This window comes from Populus trichocarpa, chromosome 6 (genome assembly GCF_000002775.5).
Source record: "Populus trichocarpa isolate Nisqually-1 chromosome 6, P.trichocarpa_v4.1, whole genome shotgun sequence".
Classification (NCBI taxonomy): domain Eukaryota; kingdom Viridiplantae; phylum Streptophyta; class Magnoliopsida; order Malpighiales; family Salicaceae; genus Populus; species Populus trichocarpa.
Genome location: NC_037290.2, coordinates 22,482,728 through 22,498,700, shown reverse-complemented (window position 1 = coordinate 22,498,700; position 15,973 = coordinate 22,482,728). Strand labels below are relative to the sequence as shown.

Sequence of the window (15,973 nt, the reverse complement as noted above, 5' to 3'; positions counted from 1 at the left end):
TTTTAAAGAACAAAGCATCATGGAATCTGTACAAGAAACAAGAAGATAACAGGTTGATTGGTTATTCTGACATTAATTAGGCTGGAAGCTGCGATGATAGAAAGAGTACATCTGGTTATGTGTTTTGTCTATGAACAAATATAATTTCATGGTGTTTAAGGAAACATAATTCTATAGCTTTATCTTCTGCAGAGGCAGAATACATTTCTGCAAATAAAGTAGTATGTCAATCAATGTGGTTGAGGAGAATTCTTTCTGATTTGCATCAAAAGGTCATTGATCCTACTGTCATATTATATAAACATGTTAGCAATTGTAATGATCAAAAATCCAGTTTTTCATATAAAATCAAAACATATGCAGTTAAGGCATCATTTTATCAAAAACATGGTTAGCAAAAAAGAGATACAACTGAAATTTATCAATACAAATGATCAACCTGCAAATGTTCTTACAAAAATTGTTCCAGTTGAAAAGTTTCAACAATTTAAGGAGTTTCTAAAAATTACAAATTAAAAGGGAGTGTTAAAGTATAATTTGTAATTTTCAGTGTAATTAATTATTAGTTTTTATTTTATGAGTCAAAGTTCTCCAGATTTCATTAAATTAGTCCATGTGATAAATTGTCCCTCTCCATTCTGTTTTTGTCTGAAGAACAAGGTAAACTATTTCATGGTCTTCAGCTTTCTCCATTTATAGACTAAACCCCCGCTTGAAGGCATTGCATTTGAGGGCTGTTGATGTTTGTCTTTTAAACCATAGGATAATGTTGTTAGCTTATCTCTAAATGGATGTCGCAAAAGGTTGAAGGAGACCAGAAAAACACAGCGCGTAAGTGTATATACACACAAGAGTTCAATCAATGGAAGATACATCAGTTGTCTGCAATTCTATTTTTCTTGATCTTATATTTCAGCTTATAAAAGGATTTTTTTTTTTCAAAATAAAAACTGTTACGAGAGATTGTATAAAAGTGGAATTTTCTTAACATCCATAAAAAGATTTAGAGAATAAATGATTAAATTAGGTAATTTTTAAATAAATTAATAAACATATGAAATAATCCATGCCATCTTAGAATCTAAAAGACTAGGATTTAACAAACATGATTTATCAAACCAAACCCTTTCTTGTAAAATATTTGGTTTGATAAAGAAAGAAAAGAAGTATAAAAACCGGTAATGTATCTCAACAATATAACCCATCGTTCTACAAATACAAATTGAAGTGCCATATCCTCGCAAATGATCATAGCCAAGATTCAATTATAGTTCACAATTAGGGCAACCAGTGTATCTGTTCATAGTTGCAAATTAATCCACTTTGTGTGGAAAAACATACATACCCAGATAGAATGCTGGCAAAACTACACTAGCTTTATTTCCCTACACTAAACACCACTGAAAATCATATTACATATCATATTATTCTCTGGTGTCAATGGAATTGATGGAAAAAGAAGAAGTGTTGAGGCATGCAAAATTCAGTCTTTGGACTATATATATATATAGACACACACACACACACACACACGTACTTTGAGTGCTCATGATCAATCACTAAACAACAGATAATGGAATGGATTAGTGACTGATTACTAGACACGGCCATCTGTTGCAAGCTTTGCCAAAACACCAACTGAAATAGAGTTAACGTACGTGCAAGGCTCGGTTTTAGATGAATCCCAACGCTTATCAACAAAGTTGTCGAACCGGTCAGGTCCACCCACAAAGGCACCAGTTAGTTCATGAGGGTTTGGTGCATCCTTGTTGAACCAGTTAGCAAAGCTCGTGCCACAGTTCACTATTGTATTAGTAGACATCACTGGAACAGAAGCGCCTCTATGGTGTGCTTGCACTGGTGGATTGTGTCCAAACCCTACCATATATGATCTTTTTTCAGGGTTGCTCCCTAGCAAGTAATCTATCTGTTGCTTGGCGAATGCCATGACGCGGGTAGAGTCAAATGCTTGGTTTCCACACTGTACTTTTTGATTGTGTTCGGCAAGGATATCACTGTAGACGCTAAACAAGAAAGCTGTGCTGGTAACATATTGAGTGTTGGCCCCATCTCTCAAGTTAATCATACCACCAGGAGAGATATATACTTGATGGAAGGGGCTACCAGGCAGCACTGAGCATATAAAACTGTCAGCGTCTTTCTTATAGGATTCCAAATCCTTCACTCCCTCAAAATACAGCTGCAATTATATCAAGTGAAAATTATATCATCTCAATCTGTGATTATTTAGCTTCAGAAAATTAGTACTAATTAACGAACCATATTTGAGTGAAATCAGTTACCATTTTCAGAGGGAAAGAGAGAGAGATGATTCTCACCTTAGAGAGGAGGACTTGGGCTCCAGCGTATTTAAGGTCCCAGCTAAACTCAGCCACAGCAGCACTAGTGGCTTCTTCTTTGATGTACTTTAAGTACATAGGCTTAGTGGTGGCCTTGTACAACCATGTTGCTGACCACAACAGCTCATCCTGCATTTCCATCATTATTCACTAGCTTAATTAAGATAACATTTATTTCTCGATATTTTTAGTATGCTCATAAATAAACTTCCTCAAATATGTCTGGTTAATTAATTAGGAGAGAGGTCTTTCACTTTTAAAAAGATATTCTTGGATTCTAATTTTAATAAGAACAAAAAGATATACCAAAAGCATAATAAGTTTAGTATGCTTATATATATATATATATTATTTTATTTTATGTTGAATAATAATAGAATTTAGATAATATATAATTGTATGAATATCTGAAATTCGATAAATAAAGTATAAATTTTTAATTTTTTTACCTATTAGATATAGATATAATAAACACATGAGCCATGAATATAATAATATTGTCATCCTTGTAGATATCCATTGCCATCTTGCTTGTGTCCCATATTAAACATATAATCTATATTTTACTTGAGAGAGGGGGAGAGAGCTTACATTGTAGCCTGAGAAAGAGCAATAAAATGGGCATTCTCCATCAAAGGTTTTCTTGTGTGTTTTAGCAAATTCAAACAGCTGAAAAGAAAGGGAAATAAAAAGAAATAATCAATCACAAAAGATATATTTGTACAATCAAGACAATCCCAACATTGCAAGAATAGAAATGAGAAAAGATAGGTAAAGAACAAATTAACTAATTAAGGGAAACACTAATGTGGATGAAAAAAACCTACCAACTTGGCTTTGTTGAGGAGTCTACGGGAATAGGTACGATTAGTGTGTCGAAAAACAATGGAAGCAGCAGCCATTGCAGCTGAAGTTTCAGCTGCAATCTCTGTTCCCGGGTTATTCTCATCAATCCTCAACACAGTTCTTGGTGTCCTCATATTTTCTGGTCTAACCCAACATTGATGATCCAGCACTGGGTCTCCCACCTTTGTATAATTCGCACCCAACAAACAATTATCAGCAACTCAAATTAAGATTAAATCATTTATGATATAATTAATGAATATGAAAAATTATATATGTTACCTGCACGTACAAACGGTTCTTCCTGGAACTGGCTTTAAGAAAATAATCTGTGCCCCATTTAATGGCAGAACGTACATGGGGCAGCTCGCCTGTGGCATGGAGCTCTTTGTGATAAGCGAGAGCACCCCAAGCCAGAGTGGTAACAGTAAAAGCCATTGGCAGTCCATATTTCACATTGTCTCCTGCATCATAATATCCCCCAACAAGGTCCACCTAAAACAAGTTCAAGCAAGATAATTTAAATCATTAACAAAGATCATAAGTGCTCATGCAACGTTGATGAATTATAACATTGTAGAGAAATTAATTAGGGAGGGGACTCACATTTGCAAGTTTACCATCGTCGAGGCCAGAATCTCCTCTCCATTGTGGCCTGTGGTTTGGAGGAAGTTTTCCTGATCTTTGTGCTTCTAGGAAAATAATAGACTTAGTAAGGGCATCCTTGTAGTTAAAAGTAGCATCAACAGCCACAAAAATTCCTTGAACGAGAGTAAGCCAAACCATGATCAAAACGGCCATCCATGATCTCATTGAGGTACCCATGAGGCAAAAACAAAACAAATTCAAACTCAGAATCCAAGAGCCTATTAGAGAATCCAAGAACAAGTAGAGAAATAAAGGGAATGATTTATAGAGAATGAGAGAATTGGATGTGTTTTTGCTAGAATGGCTGCGGGGTTTATATATAAAGCGAAGGAAAGAGGCGGTTAGGCTCTTGGATCTCTTAGAAGATGGTTAATTATTTGAGCTAGCTATAAATGTGATGTGTGGGAAAGAATTCAGTTGCTAGTTATATATATATATAATGGTTGGTTGGAATGTGGGATAGTGAGTTTGTATGCGTGTGTTTGTGCTAGCTTAATGGAGAGATTCGGGGATGGAAACGTGGGGTTTCTCGAGGTTTGAGGACGAGAGACTGCAAACAGAGTAGGTATTATTTTGGAATATGATCAAATGGGGTAATTAGGTTGTTTGGCGATTCTAATGGTTAAACATAGAGAAAGTTCCATGCACGTAGATCTATATTCGGGGCAAACTTTTGGACAATCTTAGGTTAATTGCTCAAATTTTAGTTTCAAATTCGGTAGGTTGAAGAGGGTTTGGTGTCCGTTTATGTAGCCTGAAATTTAGTCAACCTTCTAAAAGTACGTAGAAGGTAGAACAATCTTTCACATGCACGCGCCATTTCTTGATTGCCATGCTCTAGCTTATACAGCCATTGCCTCTCTTGTATGGACTTGATGTATCCATATGCATTGACAAGAGTACAATATATTTCCTTGCATAAGAGAAATATTTTCAATAATTAATAGATATTCTCGTACAATTGAGTTGATTGTTGCCAGTTTTCAAGATCTTAATTGAAAAACCGTATAAATACAAAAAAATAAAATAAATAAAATGGTATTGATATTTATTAATTTGTTATTAATTAGTCGTTAAGTGTAGCTAATGAGTGAGTGATGCATACTGAAGCATCACGTTATTCATAATGATATCAGCACTTTTCTTAATTGTTAGCTAAAGTTCCAAGAAATTATACATAAAGCTGATGTGGAGTTTTAACTATGCACGAATTACTATTTATTCTTTTATATTTTACTATGAATTATAATAGTATATTTTTTAAAAAAATTCAATTTGATCCTCAAACTTTATTTTAACATAATTGAGCCCAAATTAGAGCTTAATTAAATGTTTTTTTATGGGTGAGAGTTGAATTGAAAAACAGGGGACTAAAGTGTAAAACAAAGATAACATGGGTGACACGTTTAAATTTATTTGTGAAGTATATTTTTATCCCTCATATGTTTTTGCTATAAGGTGACCAATCCTTTGCATTTTTTAAACTTTTATTTCGATACTAAACTTCATTTTCATCATTTTTCAGTCTTTAATAAGTGAGATGAGAGAGAGAAAATTGTTGGAATCTTGCCATAACAGAAAAAATATCATTTATTCGATTCTGGCTACCAAAACATTAGCCTTTTGTTTCAAATGGTTTCATATGATAATGGGAGTTTAACTTGGATTTTTTTTTACCCTGAAATGCCTAAAAAACCAGATTTGAGATCAAGAAGAAATTGGTTTCCGGGTTAATTTTGGGTTTTTGACCGATTTTTTGCACTTTTGAAGGTTAAGGATTGGTTTAAAAAGGTTATTAGGGTGTTTTCCAGGTATTTTGAGCTGAAAATGGGTTTCTAAAAGAAAAAAACCAGGGACCCTGATTTTTCATCCACTATGATGGCCGAAATCTAGGTATGCCAAACGACACATCTTTTTTAAAAAAAAATTTAGTTGAGGCGAACGCCATATCGTCTGCCCTATTATCTAACAAAAAAATAATAAAGGCTCGTGTGACTGGGCCTGACATTGCAGGCCCACATGCGGGCCCTTGAGGCATGGGCCAAGCGCTGGTTTGGCCTAGCCTCATTCTTTTCTCTCTTTTTTTAGTTTTTTTTTATTTTGATTTTTTTTTAATAATAATGCATTATTTGATATGTTATTTTTAAAAAATAAATTTTGGGTTTATGTTTTGATTAGATTATGATGATTTTTTAATGTTTAGTTTATAAAGAGGTGAATGTACCAACTCCTGTAATAATAATGCATTATTTGATATGTTTTTTTTTTAAATAAATTTTAATTTTATGATTTAATTAGATTGTGATAATTTTTTTAATGTTTAATTTATAAAACAATAAGTATTCCAACTCTTGTGAACGAGGTTATAATTTTTCTAAACAGGTTGAATAAATCGATTAATAGGCAAAAGGATCAATGAATAGTTAGGGGCATATATTTTATATGGCATCCATGTGGAATAGAATAAATTATCAAGGAAGACCAAAGGTAATATACATTTAGCATAAGTGTTGCCTCGCGTGCATGGGGAAGAATCGATGGTTTTTCACTAACTCGATCCAATCTTATGCGTGCGAGCCTACCATCTTTTCTTTGTTGGTTACCAACCTTTATTAAAGTTCATTATATAAACACTAGAAGAAGTTTTTAATTTTTCAATGTGAGATTGGAAGCCTGTTAGTATATACTCTATGTTCACAAGAAAACGTTGTGTTTTTTCAATATGAGATAAAAAAATATTTTTTGTCTAAATACTTCAACTTAAAAGGAAAAGATAATATCTTTTCAATATGAGATAAAAAAAAAATATTTTAAAAAAATATTTTAAAATTTATTATTTACAACATGTATAATCTACATTCACATGAATTATTTCTTAAATTTTTAATGTGAAAATTTAAAATCACATTTATTTTTTTAGTTTTCCCAGGTTGACCAGGGTTTATCGGGTCAACCCCCGGGTCGGGTCTGATAACTATGGTGTTAGGTTGGTGTTTTGTTTTTTAATTTTTTTTCTCGATTTTATCCTATAATAATGGATTGGTTGAGAAATAAACTATATGATTTATTATTATTATTTTTTTATAAGGTTATTACCATCTCAAATAAGTTTTTATTTTTAGGTTGATGCTCAATTTTGTTACCATATATTTTTATCATATAATTAAAAAAAATTATATAAAAAACAAATTATTAAGCTCAATGGAGTCCATGACACGATTTGTTGGGGAACTGAGATTCATCCAATATATCACTGTCTCAATAGTTTTTTTAAAAAAAGTTATCATCTTGAAATTTTGTCAAAAGTTAAATCATGTTTTTACCAATTATCAAGATTGCATTTGGATCCATAAAATCAATCAATTTAATTTGGGCTAACTCCTGCGCGATTTAGTTTGAAACTCGAGTTAGGCAAATAGTCAAGTTGTAAGATTTCAAAATTGACCTATTAAGTTAGATTGAATAAAACAATTAAAAAAATCTTTGCACTCTTAACATGTTTTTTATATTTTAAATAATTTGTCCAGCCCGGCCTGTGGTGGAGCATGGGCCAATGGACTAGCTCTAAAGCATAGTTATTAAACCCGGACCGGTCTAGTGGGTCGACTTAGAACCCGGTTGAACCGGTGGCTAGACCGGTTCGGGTAAGGTAAAAGACCGGCCAGTGTAAAAACCCAGCAAAACCCAGTCGACTCTGCGGGTCAACCCATGACCAGGGCGAACCCGGATGAGACCCCTTTCTTTTTTTCAAATGTGATTTTTCTCCTAGACCCCTCTTTTTTCATATTTTTTAGTTGGTTATTAACCCTTTTTCAAAGTTCATTATATAAATACTAGAAAAATATTTTATTTTGTCAATGTGGGATTTGAAACCCTTTAATATATATATTCTATGTTCCTAAGAAAAAAAGTTATTTTTTCAATGTGGGATTTGAAGTTCTTTAGTATATATACTATATGTTTATAAGAAAAAAGTTATATTTTTTCAATATAGAATAAAAAACCTTTTGGTTTAAATACTTCAGCTTAAAATGATAACATAGTATCTTTTCAATGTGAGATTTGAAGGATTTGAAACCCTTTAGTATATATACTTTATGTTCCCAAGAAAAAAATTATTTTTTCAATGTGGGATTTAAAACTCTTTAGTATATATACTTTATGTTCACAAGAAAAAAGTTATGTTTTTTAATGTGGAATAAAAAACTTTTTTGGTTTAAATACTTCAACGTAAAAGGATAACATAATATATTTTCAATGTGAGATAAAAAAAACTTTTTGATATGTTCTTTTAAACTTCATTATTTATAACATATATAGCTTATATTCATATGAATTGTTTCTTAATTTTTTCATATGAAATATTAAAATTTCAAATATTTTTTTTTAATTTTTTCCGGGTTGACCCGTGTAACCCGTGACCCGGCCTCTTAGCCAGGTTAACCCAGGTCAAATACTTGGTAAAATACTCTTACTTTGATTATAATCATTTTCTATCATGTGTGTGTGTTTTCTTAATTTTATGAATTCATTGGTTGTTCAATTATTATGTTTTCTATTTTTTTATATAAATTTATTATTCTAAGAGTTGTTAGTTATTGTTTTTCTTTCTTCCACCATTGTAATTTGCTAAATATACTTGAATATGCTTGACCATAGCAGGCACCAAGTTTAGAGACAGGAAAGGGTTATCTTTCATAGCCTATGACAAGTTCGCAGCATAAGATGGCGACCATTTGATCCTTTCAGTTTCTGTCGCTTTAAATCTCTGGGATGTCCCATTTGTGTACACCGACACTTCCGTATCGATTTGCGGCCAGGAGCTCGTCTGGCTTACAACCATGGAATAGCCACTGTACTGGTTCGAGATTATATCATTAAATCTCCTTCAGATTTGTTTTTGTATTTTAAAAATATTTTAAAAAAATTTAAAATTTTTTTATTTTTTTTATTTTAAATTAAATTTTGTTAAGATTTTCAGATCATGATTTACTGATATCAAAAATAAATTTTAAAAAATAAAATTAATTTTTATTAATATATCAAAAATAATTACAACCAACCACACTCTCAAATTAAGGAAATCACAAGACGTGCCCCATGAGGCTTATATAAGAGCAGTTTGTTTCAAACGCAGGGCAGAACCATGGTCTGAATGAACGGCAATTACAGCCATTGACTTGACTACAAGCAATAGTGCATCCTCTGTGGTAGAAACTCTAGTCTGTATGCATCAACACAGCAGTGACAGCATGCTTTACTATATCCCCTTTGTATCTAAATGATAATTGTAATAACTTGGATCTAGTTGGGGGCAGAAAAGCCCCATGAAAAAAGTTACAAAGAATCGCTTCTGTGGTGGTTATGCACCCCCTTGAGGTCCCCATCTTGATCTCAGATTTGATTTTTTAACTAAATCTATTTGTTATATAACATGTATGACCTCCCATCCAACCACTTCCTAGATGCACATTCCAGTGCGCATTGAAATCTCCTACAGCTGGGCCACAACCAGGTTTAAAAGGTGCGTCATCAACAGATCTTTATAGGCACAAAAATATGTGACCCAGAAGTTCAATGAATCAGCAGCCACCTGCTCGTAAAAAATTGAGACAATGGAAGGTTTTTTGGTTAGCACTTCCCAATAATGCAGGCAACATTCTTGCCAATCTCTTCCTTAGTTTGCTCTGAGACAGGAATATCTCCTATGTACATGTCAAAGAAAGCCCCTGTCACGTAAAACTGAAAGTTAGAATCAACTAATGGCGGCGCGCACACAAATAGACAAGGAGAAGGACCATTCACTCACTACATAAATCTTTGCTACGAACTGCTCCAATTTGGTTACCTCCAACTGCAAGAATAGAATCTTTGCTGTAAGTTGCGTATAAAATGTGACAATATACGAATGAAAAGATATTGTTAGATCATTCATGCACCTTGATAGGGTATAATAGTCAGCCTTTTTGCTTTACACTAAAATGGGAAGCTCTCAGGCAGATGACACCATTATAAGTATGTGCAGGTCTGACTTCAACAATTTTTCTTTTTCTTTTTCTTTTTTTTTGGGGGGGGGGGGGGGGCGGAAGAAATTCATTAATGAACAGGATCAGGTATGTAAAAAAAGGGAGAATGAGACGTCCTACTGGGAAAACAGACAACTATAAACTAATATAGTAATGCTTTTCAATCTCTCTCAGCATCTGTAAGGAGATGCCGCTAAACTAACTCCAACAACAATGTATATAGAGTATAAGATTTCCAATCAATAACTACTTACTTTCAGTTATTAGTTGCCCATCAGCTGTTCTTCGAAAATCAACTACTGTTCCCTGCACCAATTCCATTTAAAGCTGATGCAATCTGGTGAAATATGAATAGAGGTAAAGCAATGAGATCAAAAACCAGAAGAACTTACCACAGGTAGTGGGACATCTTTTGTGAAGAATGAACCAAATGTTGTCAGGCAATTGTAATCAGTGTCCGGGTTCGTCTGAGAGATGTCAGGGAAAACATTTTAGAGAATCAGAAACCTGAATGGCCATTTTCCCCCTATTTACAAAACTGATTAATGCACACAAAATGACAAGCTGAAAAATCTACCTTTGCCAAACGGTTTCGAAGTGATTTTTCAAAGGCACTGCAAGCACATAAAATGAAAGCATGTGAGTATTGATGCTCATTTTCAACATCAGTCTTACAGTTTCATCTATGACTTTACAGAATTAATGTTAACAAGTCTCCAGGGCAAAACTATTCTAGGTGAAGCTCAGCATTGCTGGCCACGTAAATAATCCATATTCTATGATAAGACTTAGCTTCAGTAAGCATAAGGGTCACAAAACTTGAATTTAAAAACTTATAAAGTGATTGCATGAGCAAACTTAGATCAAGGTCTTCAATATGCCTGACTGAGACCCAATCATCCAATACATCTTTTTTTAGTAGCCCACGAAAATCAGAGGGGTAACTTGGATGGTCTAATGATCAGAAAATGAAAGGAAGCTCCATTTACACACACTCTCACACAAAATCCTGCATGGCCCAGAGAATCCTAAAATTCTAATTGAACTACTAATATATGATATAATGATAACATACTCCCGCACTAAAAATAATCCATTAAATGATAGGTCCACTACAAACATTATGCTGATAATGTCCAGGTTATACCAAGGAGTTGCTGAAATCAGGGGCCCAATCCACTAAAATTTCATGCACACACACAAACAAAGTTTGACTTACTCTTTAACAGTGTTGATTTTAATCCCATTGCAGTTAATCACAAGTCGAACAGTCATGGAGATGTCTTCCCTGCATTATTATCATAAGAACTTGAATAAGAACAGTATCCAAAAATTCATTAAAGTGCATTAATCGAGTTGCAGAGCCATGACAGTGAAAAAGTAAAAGTACACAAATGACAGCAAACCCATGGCAAGTGCTTAACATGATATAAAAATACATCAAGCAGGTGACAAGCAATTTCCTTGCAAAATTCTACTTTTTTAATTAATTAATGCTCCAAACCTACCACATTGTTTGTTCATTTAACAAAACCAACTTCCCATAGAAATATTATTTGCTACATTAAAACTCCAGGAAAACACTCTTAGCCTACAAGATTTATAAGATATTGTATATAACTTCTAAGTAGACAGACTTTGTGGATTAAAAATTTGGAATGGAGTGAAAAGTTAACAAGATTTGTCCTGAAAGTTTCAGGCTCTTGATTTAAAAAGAAGTTTACTATAAAAACATATGAAGAAAAAGAAAAGACGCATAATGATGCAACAACATTTTAACTTAAAGAAGCTATACACGAACAATGTGTTCAGCAAAGCCAGTGTTCATATACCTGAGAAGATCCTCGTAAAAGTCACGGCGTTTATTTAATTCACCCATTGGAACGGAAGCATACTTTGGGCCCAGTTTTTTGCAGACAGAATTAGGATGAACATCTATAAGAAATAACAAGTGTCACTAATTGAATACCACGGACATGAATGAAATAAACAAACAAAAAAAAATCCTCAATTGAAATCTAAAAATACTTACAAAAACCAAATGCATAAATCTTCAGAGTCTTTATTCTGATTATTGTCATAGTTCTGGATCCAGTGGCAACAAGGACCTGATAGAGCATGTAGAAAATGTTCACAGTGATACAAAAGCAAGAGGGATGACAGGAGCGCTCTAAAACAGAAAGACAGCAACACTCAGTCAATATAGGCATCGATTTTCTGGTAATATTTCAAGCTTAACAATTAGTTAGGATATAGAATTTGAATTGTAATAAGATATTTGAATTTGAAGCCCAAATTTCTAGTGATCTTCTGAAACTCAGGATCCCTAATGGACACCAACCAGAACGTAAGCAATTTATTTATATTAAGTTATTGTTAGCACAGACAGGTCCCAATTATCCAGCTTTGACAACACACACATGCAATAACGTGAAGTTCAGAAATATTTACCTCTGAAGTTAATCTAGATCTATTCTGCCCAGCTAAGATGTCCAAAAGCATTGGGAACTCAATGCCCGTTCTGGGCTCAACAGCATGCCTTGTCCAGTTTAAATCAGGAAATGAGAGGCCTGGACATCCAGAACGCTCAACTTCACAAGGCCTTTGACCAGTGGATGCATGTACTGGTACATCGTCATTCTCCCCAGGAATAGCTAGTAACTTTGAAGATCTGATGACCAATGACAGGAAAGCAAACTTTAGATAGTAAAAGAACAGCATAAAGTGCCAGTAAGTGAACAGAAGGCAACATATTTGATTATATCTCGAATGACTCACAAGTTGCCAAATGGTGGTATCAGAGCAGCAGCTAATGAGAGCACAGGGAATGATTGACGTCTTTCAGCTTCCCTGTGTAGAAGCCTCATCACGAAATTTGAAATCTTACTAAAAACCACAGGATGTGAAGATTCTCCTTTTGATATGGAACCGAAGCCTAACCCAGCAAGATCATGTCTAGTAGAAGTAGAGTTCTTAACTTGTGCAGGAGATTTACAGCTTCCTGGTCGGGGAGAACGCTGATTGCCTGATATTTGCCGACTCAAATTTGAACTGGATGCGCTAGTGAACCAAAAAATCAAACCACCAGCAAGCTTCGACACGTGGTTCAAAGCTTCTTGAAAAGCCATTGTTTCAGGGACATGTAAGAATCCCGATTGGTGCAACGGGTTGTCAACAAATGAACTAATTTGAGAAAAGAGAATAGCCCCAAATCCTTGTGACAATAGGGGTTCTAAGGGAAACGTATATTGAGATTCTCCATTTAAATCCATGAACAACAACCAATTGTTCCTCATTACTGCTTCCAATTCAAGAGTCTCAAACTTCTATACCGGAAGAACCTAGGTCACACGGATGCAAAAACACCTGCAAGAATAAATGATCAGTATGAGAAGCTCATAATTGCAAGAAGTTCAAAAACATAAACAAAACATCTAACTAAGAACGTGTGAAACACTTGAATTCTAAATGTAAACGCTACATTGCCGCTTCTCATCCTTCAGAGGCTAGTTAAGGAAAACACCTTGTGGATCAACATTATTGAAAAGACCCACATTTTGAACAATGAAATGTCAGTTAATCACATGTAAAAACCACGGCTTGTCGTTAATATTGGTGTCACAGAATTAAAAACACCAGGCAATTATTTTCAATAAAAACCATCAATTTGTAAAAACAAGCAAGCTTCACGATCACATATTCATCCTAAAAAGAAATATGAATTCAAGAAGCAAAAAGAACCAAAATAAATTAAACCATGCAATACAACAAAAGAAAACAAAAGCTTGCACCTTTATTAATCCCACCGAGAAAAAGCAAATCACACCTACAAACAATTTCCCATCATATTTATTCAGACAAACCCCAACATTTCAAAGAAGCACGAAGATCAAGGGTCTTTACATTAAGCTAGCTAATGTAAGAATGAAAAAAAAAATGACCACAATCTGCAAAAGTTTGCCCTTTCCTTTCTTTCTTTTGTGTCAAATGATCAAGTGCGCAAGCAATCAGAAATTAATGAGAGCATACCTTATATTAGAGGAAGAAATACAGGTTTTTGATCAAGAGGTAGCAAAGATAAAAAATGATGACGGTAAATAGGTTTCTCCCAGCTAAATTCAAACCATAAATTCCTTAGGTTCCAGTTTTACTTTGGAGAGAGAGAGCGAGTATTGTTTGGTTTCAGAAGGAGAACAAGTCAAAGTGATTCATAATCAATAGAGGCTTCCTTTTTATTGAAAGAAAATAGAAAGACCTTTCTTCTTCTCCCTTTTCTTTTAATGCTAATTTGTTTTGGTGGCAAGCAAATGGAAGGACAGAGAGGGTGTGCGTGTCAGGAATTAATGTGGAAAAATATATTATTATTTTTTTATTACGAAGTTTCGGGACTTTCACGGCCAAATAAAGAAATAATGAGAGTCGGATTTTCTTCTTCTCTGTTTTTATTATTATTATTATTATTATTATTGTGTGCATTTGAGATGTTTGGAAGTGCGATTTAATTGTTTTTAAATGTCTTTTAAAAGTATATTTATTATAAAAAATTATCAAGTTATTATTTTTAATGTTTTTTAAATTGTTTTAATGTAAAAATATTAAAAATATATATTTTAATACAATTTCAAACAAAAATACTATACACTGCAATCTCAAACACTTACATCAAAATGCTTTTTTTGTGTCCAAAATTTAAGAACTTTTTTTCTATATTTTTATTTTCTTTTTTCAAAATTTAGAAGTCTTTTTTATTTGGGTTCAAACCATTGCTAGAGGGTTACGAGGTCACTGAATGCTATAATATGATAATTTTAAATATGTTAATAGTCAAATTAAAATGATGTATCCTTGATGTATAGTTTTTTTAAAAAAATATATGATGTTCAAGCTCTGATTATTAGATATTTATTATACATATAGAAATAGAAAAGGGAAATTTTAAAGGATAGTTTTAAAATTTAAAAAAAAATCTTATAAAATTGCTTATGTCATCAAAATTATAAATATAAATATATTAATTGACATTTTTTAAATAGAAAAGGGAAATTTTTTAAAGTATATTTGGTTTTAAAAATGTATTAAAATAATATTTTTTTTATTTTTTAAAAATTATTTTTGATATCAGCATATTAAAACAATCTAAAAACATAAAAAATTAATTTTAAACAAAAAAATCAAGATTTTTATAAAAACAATTTAAAATACAATTCAAAAAATAAAAAACGGATATGATAGTATTTGATCACTGAATGAAAAGAAAAAGGAAAAAGGCATTGTTGTGGGCATGATATTTTTGTTTGTTTGAAAATATGATTGCGGTTTTTTTTAAAATATTTTTTATTTAGAAATGTATTAAAATATTTTTTTATTTTTTAAAAATTATTTTTGAAATTAACATATTAAAATAATCTAAAAATATTAATTTAAAATAAAAAATATAAAAATATTTTAATTTTTAAAAAAATTATTTTTAAAACACAGAAATCAACATGTATATCATACGAAGAGAAACAACTAACGTGGCTCTTGCATTATGCGAGTAGCGAGTAGCGAGTAGCGAGTAGACAGTAGCTAGCCTTGTCAGTGGTAGGATTGCAGGTGTCCACATCCAAGATCACCCCACCAACTATTATTGGAAGCATTTGCCGACCTGGATATACTTTGAAGCACATCACCGTCCATAACCACGCAAACCACACTATGTCGTCAGTGGGTCAAACTTGACAGTAGAAGTAAAAAATAAATCTCAAATAAAATTAATATTGATAAATAAAATTAAAAATATTTTTTTAATATTTATTAACTTTTTAAATTTATAACTTGTGAAATTCTATATCCAAATTTAATAAAAAAAACTCAATTCTTAACCAATTTAATATTAAAAAATAAACTAAAACAAGAAACATCAATTTAAAAAAAATAAAAAATTAAAAATATCAAAATTAAAAGAATAAAAATCAGATCTAATAGGAAAAAAAATAAAAGATAAAATCATTAAAAAATAAATTTTAAAAAATATCTCAAGTAAAACAAATAAAAATCAAGATCAAGAATAACTAGTATATTGGCCAAGTGCGTGCGTCTAGGGATAGAGAG

The 15,973-nt window shown here is 32.6% G+C and overlaps 2 protein-coding genes across 4 annotated transcripts; both read right to left on the bottom strand.

Moving 5' to 3' along the window:
• Nucleotides 1-1,207: 1,207 nt before the first annotated feature.
• LOC7491985 (endoglucanase 16) lies at nucleotides 1,208-4,256 on the bottom strand. The gene is made up of 6 exons (XM_024602477.2): nucleotides 3,813-4,256; nucleotides 3,489-3,701; nucleotides 3,188-3,388; nucleotides 2,952-3,029; nucleotides 2,340-2,489; nucleotides 1,208-2,200 (listed from the first exon to the last, which is right to left on the bottom strand). The coding sequence occupies exons 1-6, from the start codon at nucleotides 4,029-4,031 to the stop codon at nucleotides 1,598-1,600; spliced, it is 1,464 nt and encodes a 487-aa protein (XP_024458245.1). The 5' UTR covers nucleotides 4,032-4,256; the 3' UTR covers nucleotides 1,208-1,597.
• Nucleotides 4,257-8,863: 4,607 nt separating this feature from the next.
• On the bottom strand, nucleotides 8,864-14,182 carry LOC7491984 (fatty-acid-binding protein 2). 3 transcript variants are annotated; one of them, XM_024602446.2, is made up of 11 exons: nucleotides 13,910-14,178; nucleotides 12,659-13,246; nucleotides 12,332-12,551; nucleotides 11,913-11,988; nucleotides 11,713-11,815; nucleotides 11,100-11,168; nucleotides 10,458-10,494; nucleotides 10,273-10,347; nucleotides 10,135-10,186; nucleotides 9,664-9,708; nucleotides 8,864-9,583 (listed from the first exon to the last, which is right to left on the bottom strand). In XM_024602446.2, the coding sequence occupies exons 2-11, from the start codon at nucleotides 13,174-13,176 to the stop codon at nucleotides 9,486-9,488; spliced, it is 1,293 nt and encodes a 430-aa protein (XP_024458214.2). In that variant the 5' UTR covers nucleotides 13,177-13,246; nucleotides 13,910-14,178; the 3' UTR covers nucleotides 8,864-9,485. The 3 variants fall into 3 exon arrangements, with proteins under 3 accessions (XP_024458214.2, XP_024458213.1, XP_052310016.1); XM_024602445.2 differs by lacking the exon at nucleotides 13,910-14,178 and adding an exon at nucleotides 13,672-13,860; XM_052454056.1 differs by lacking the exons at nucleotides 8,864-9,583; nucleotides 9,664-9,708; nucleotides 10,273-10,347 and having other exon boundaries at nucleotides 10,135-10,217; nucleotides 13,910-14,182.
• Nucleotides 14,183-15,973: the final 1,791 nt, after the last annotated feature.

Coding starts and splice junctions, on each gene's coding strand:
- LOC7491985 (XM_024602477.2), bottom strand. CDS start 4,031: ATGGGTACCTCAATGAGATCATGGATGGCCGTTTTGATCATGGTTTGG. Junction 3,702..3,812: donor ACGATGGTAAACTTGCAAAT/GTGAGTCCCCTC, acceptor AACTTGTTTTAG/GTGGACCTTGTTGGGGGATA. Junction 3,030..3,187: donor TCCTCAACAAAGCCAAGTTG/GTAGGTTTTTTT, acceptor CTTTCTTTTCAG/CTGTTTGAATTTGCTAAAAC.
- LOC7491984 (XM_024602446.2), bottom strand. CDS start 13,176: ATGAGGAACAATTGGTTGTTGTTCATGGATTTAAATGGAGAATCTCAA. Junction 12,552..12,658: donor ATACCACCATTTGGCAACTT/GTGAGTCATTCG, acceptor ATTGGTCATCAG/ATCTTCAAAGTTACTAGCTA. Junction 10,348..10,457: donor TTCGAAACCGTTTGGCAAAG/GTAGATTTTTCA, acceptor GACATCTCTCAG/ACGAACCCGGACACTGATTA.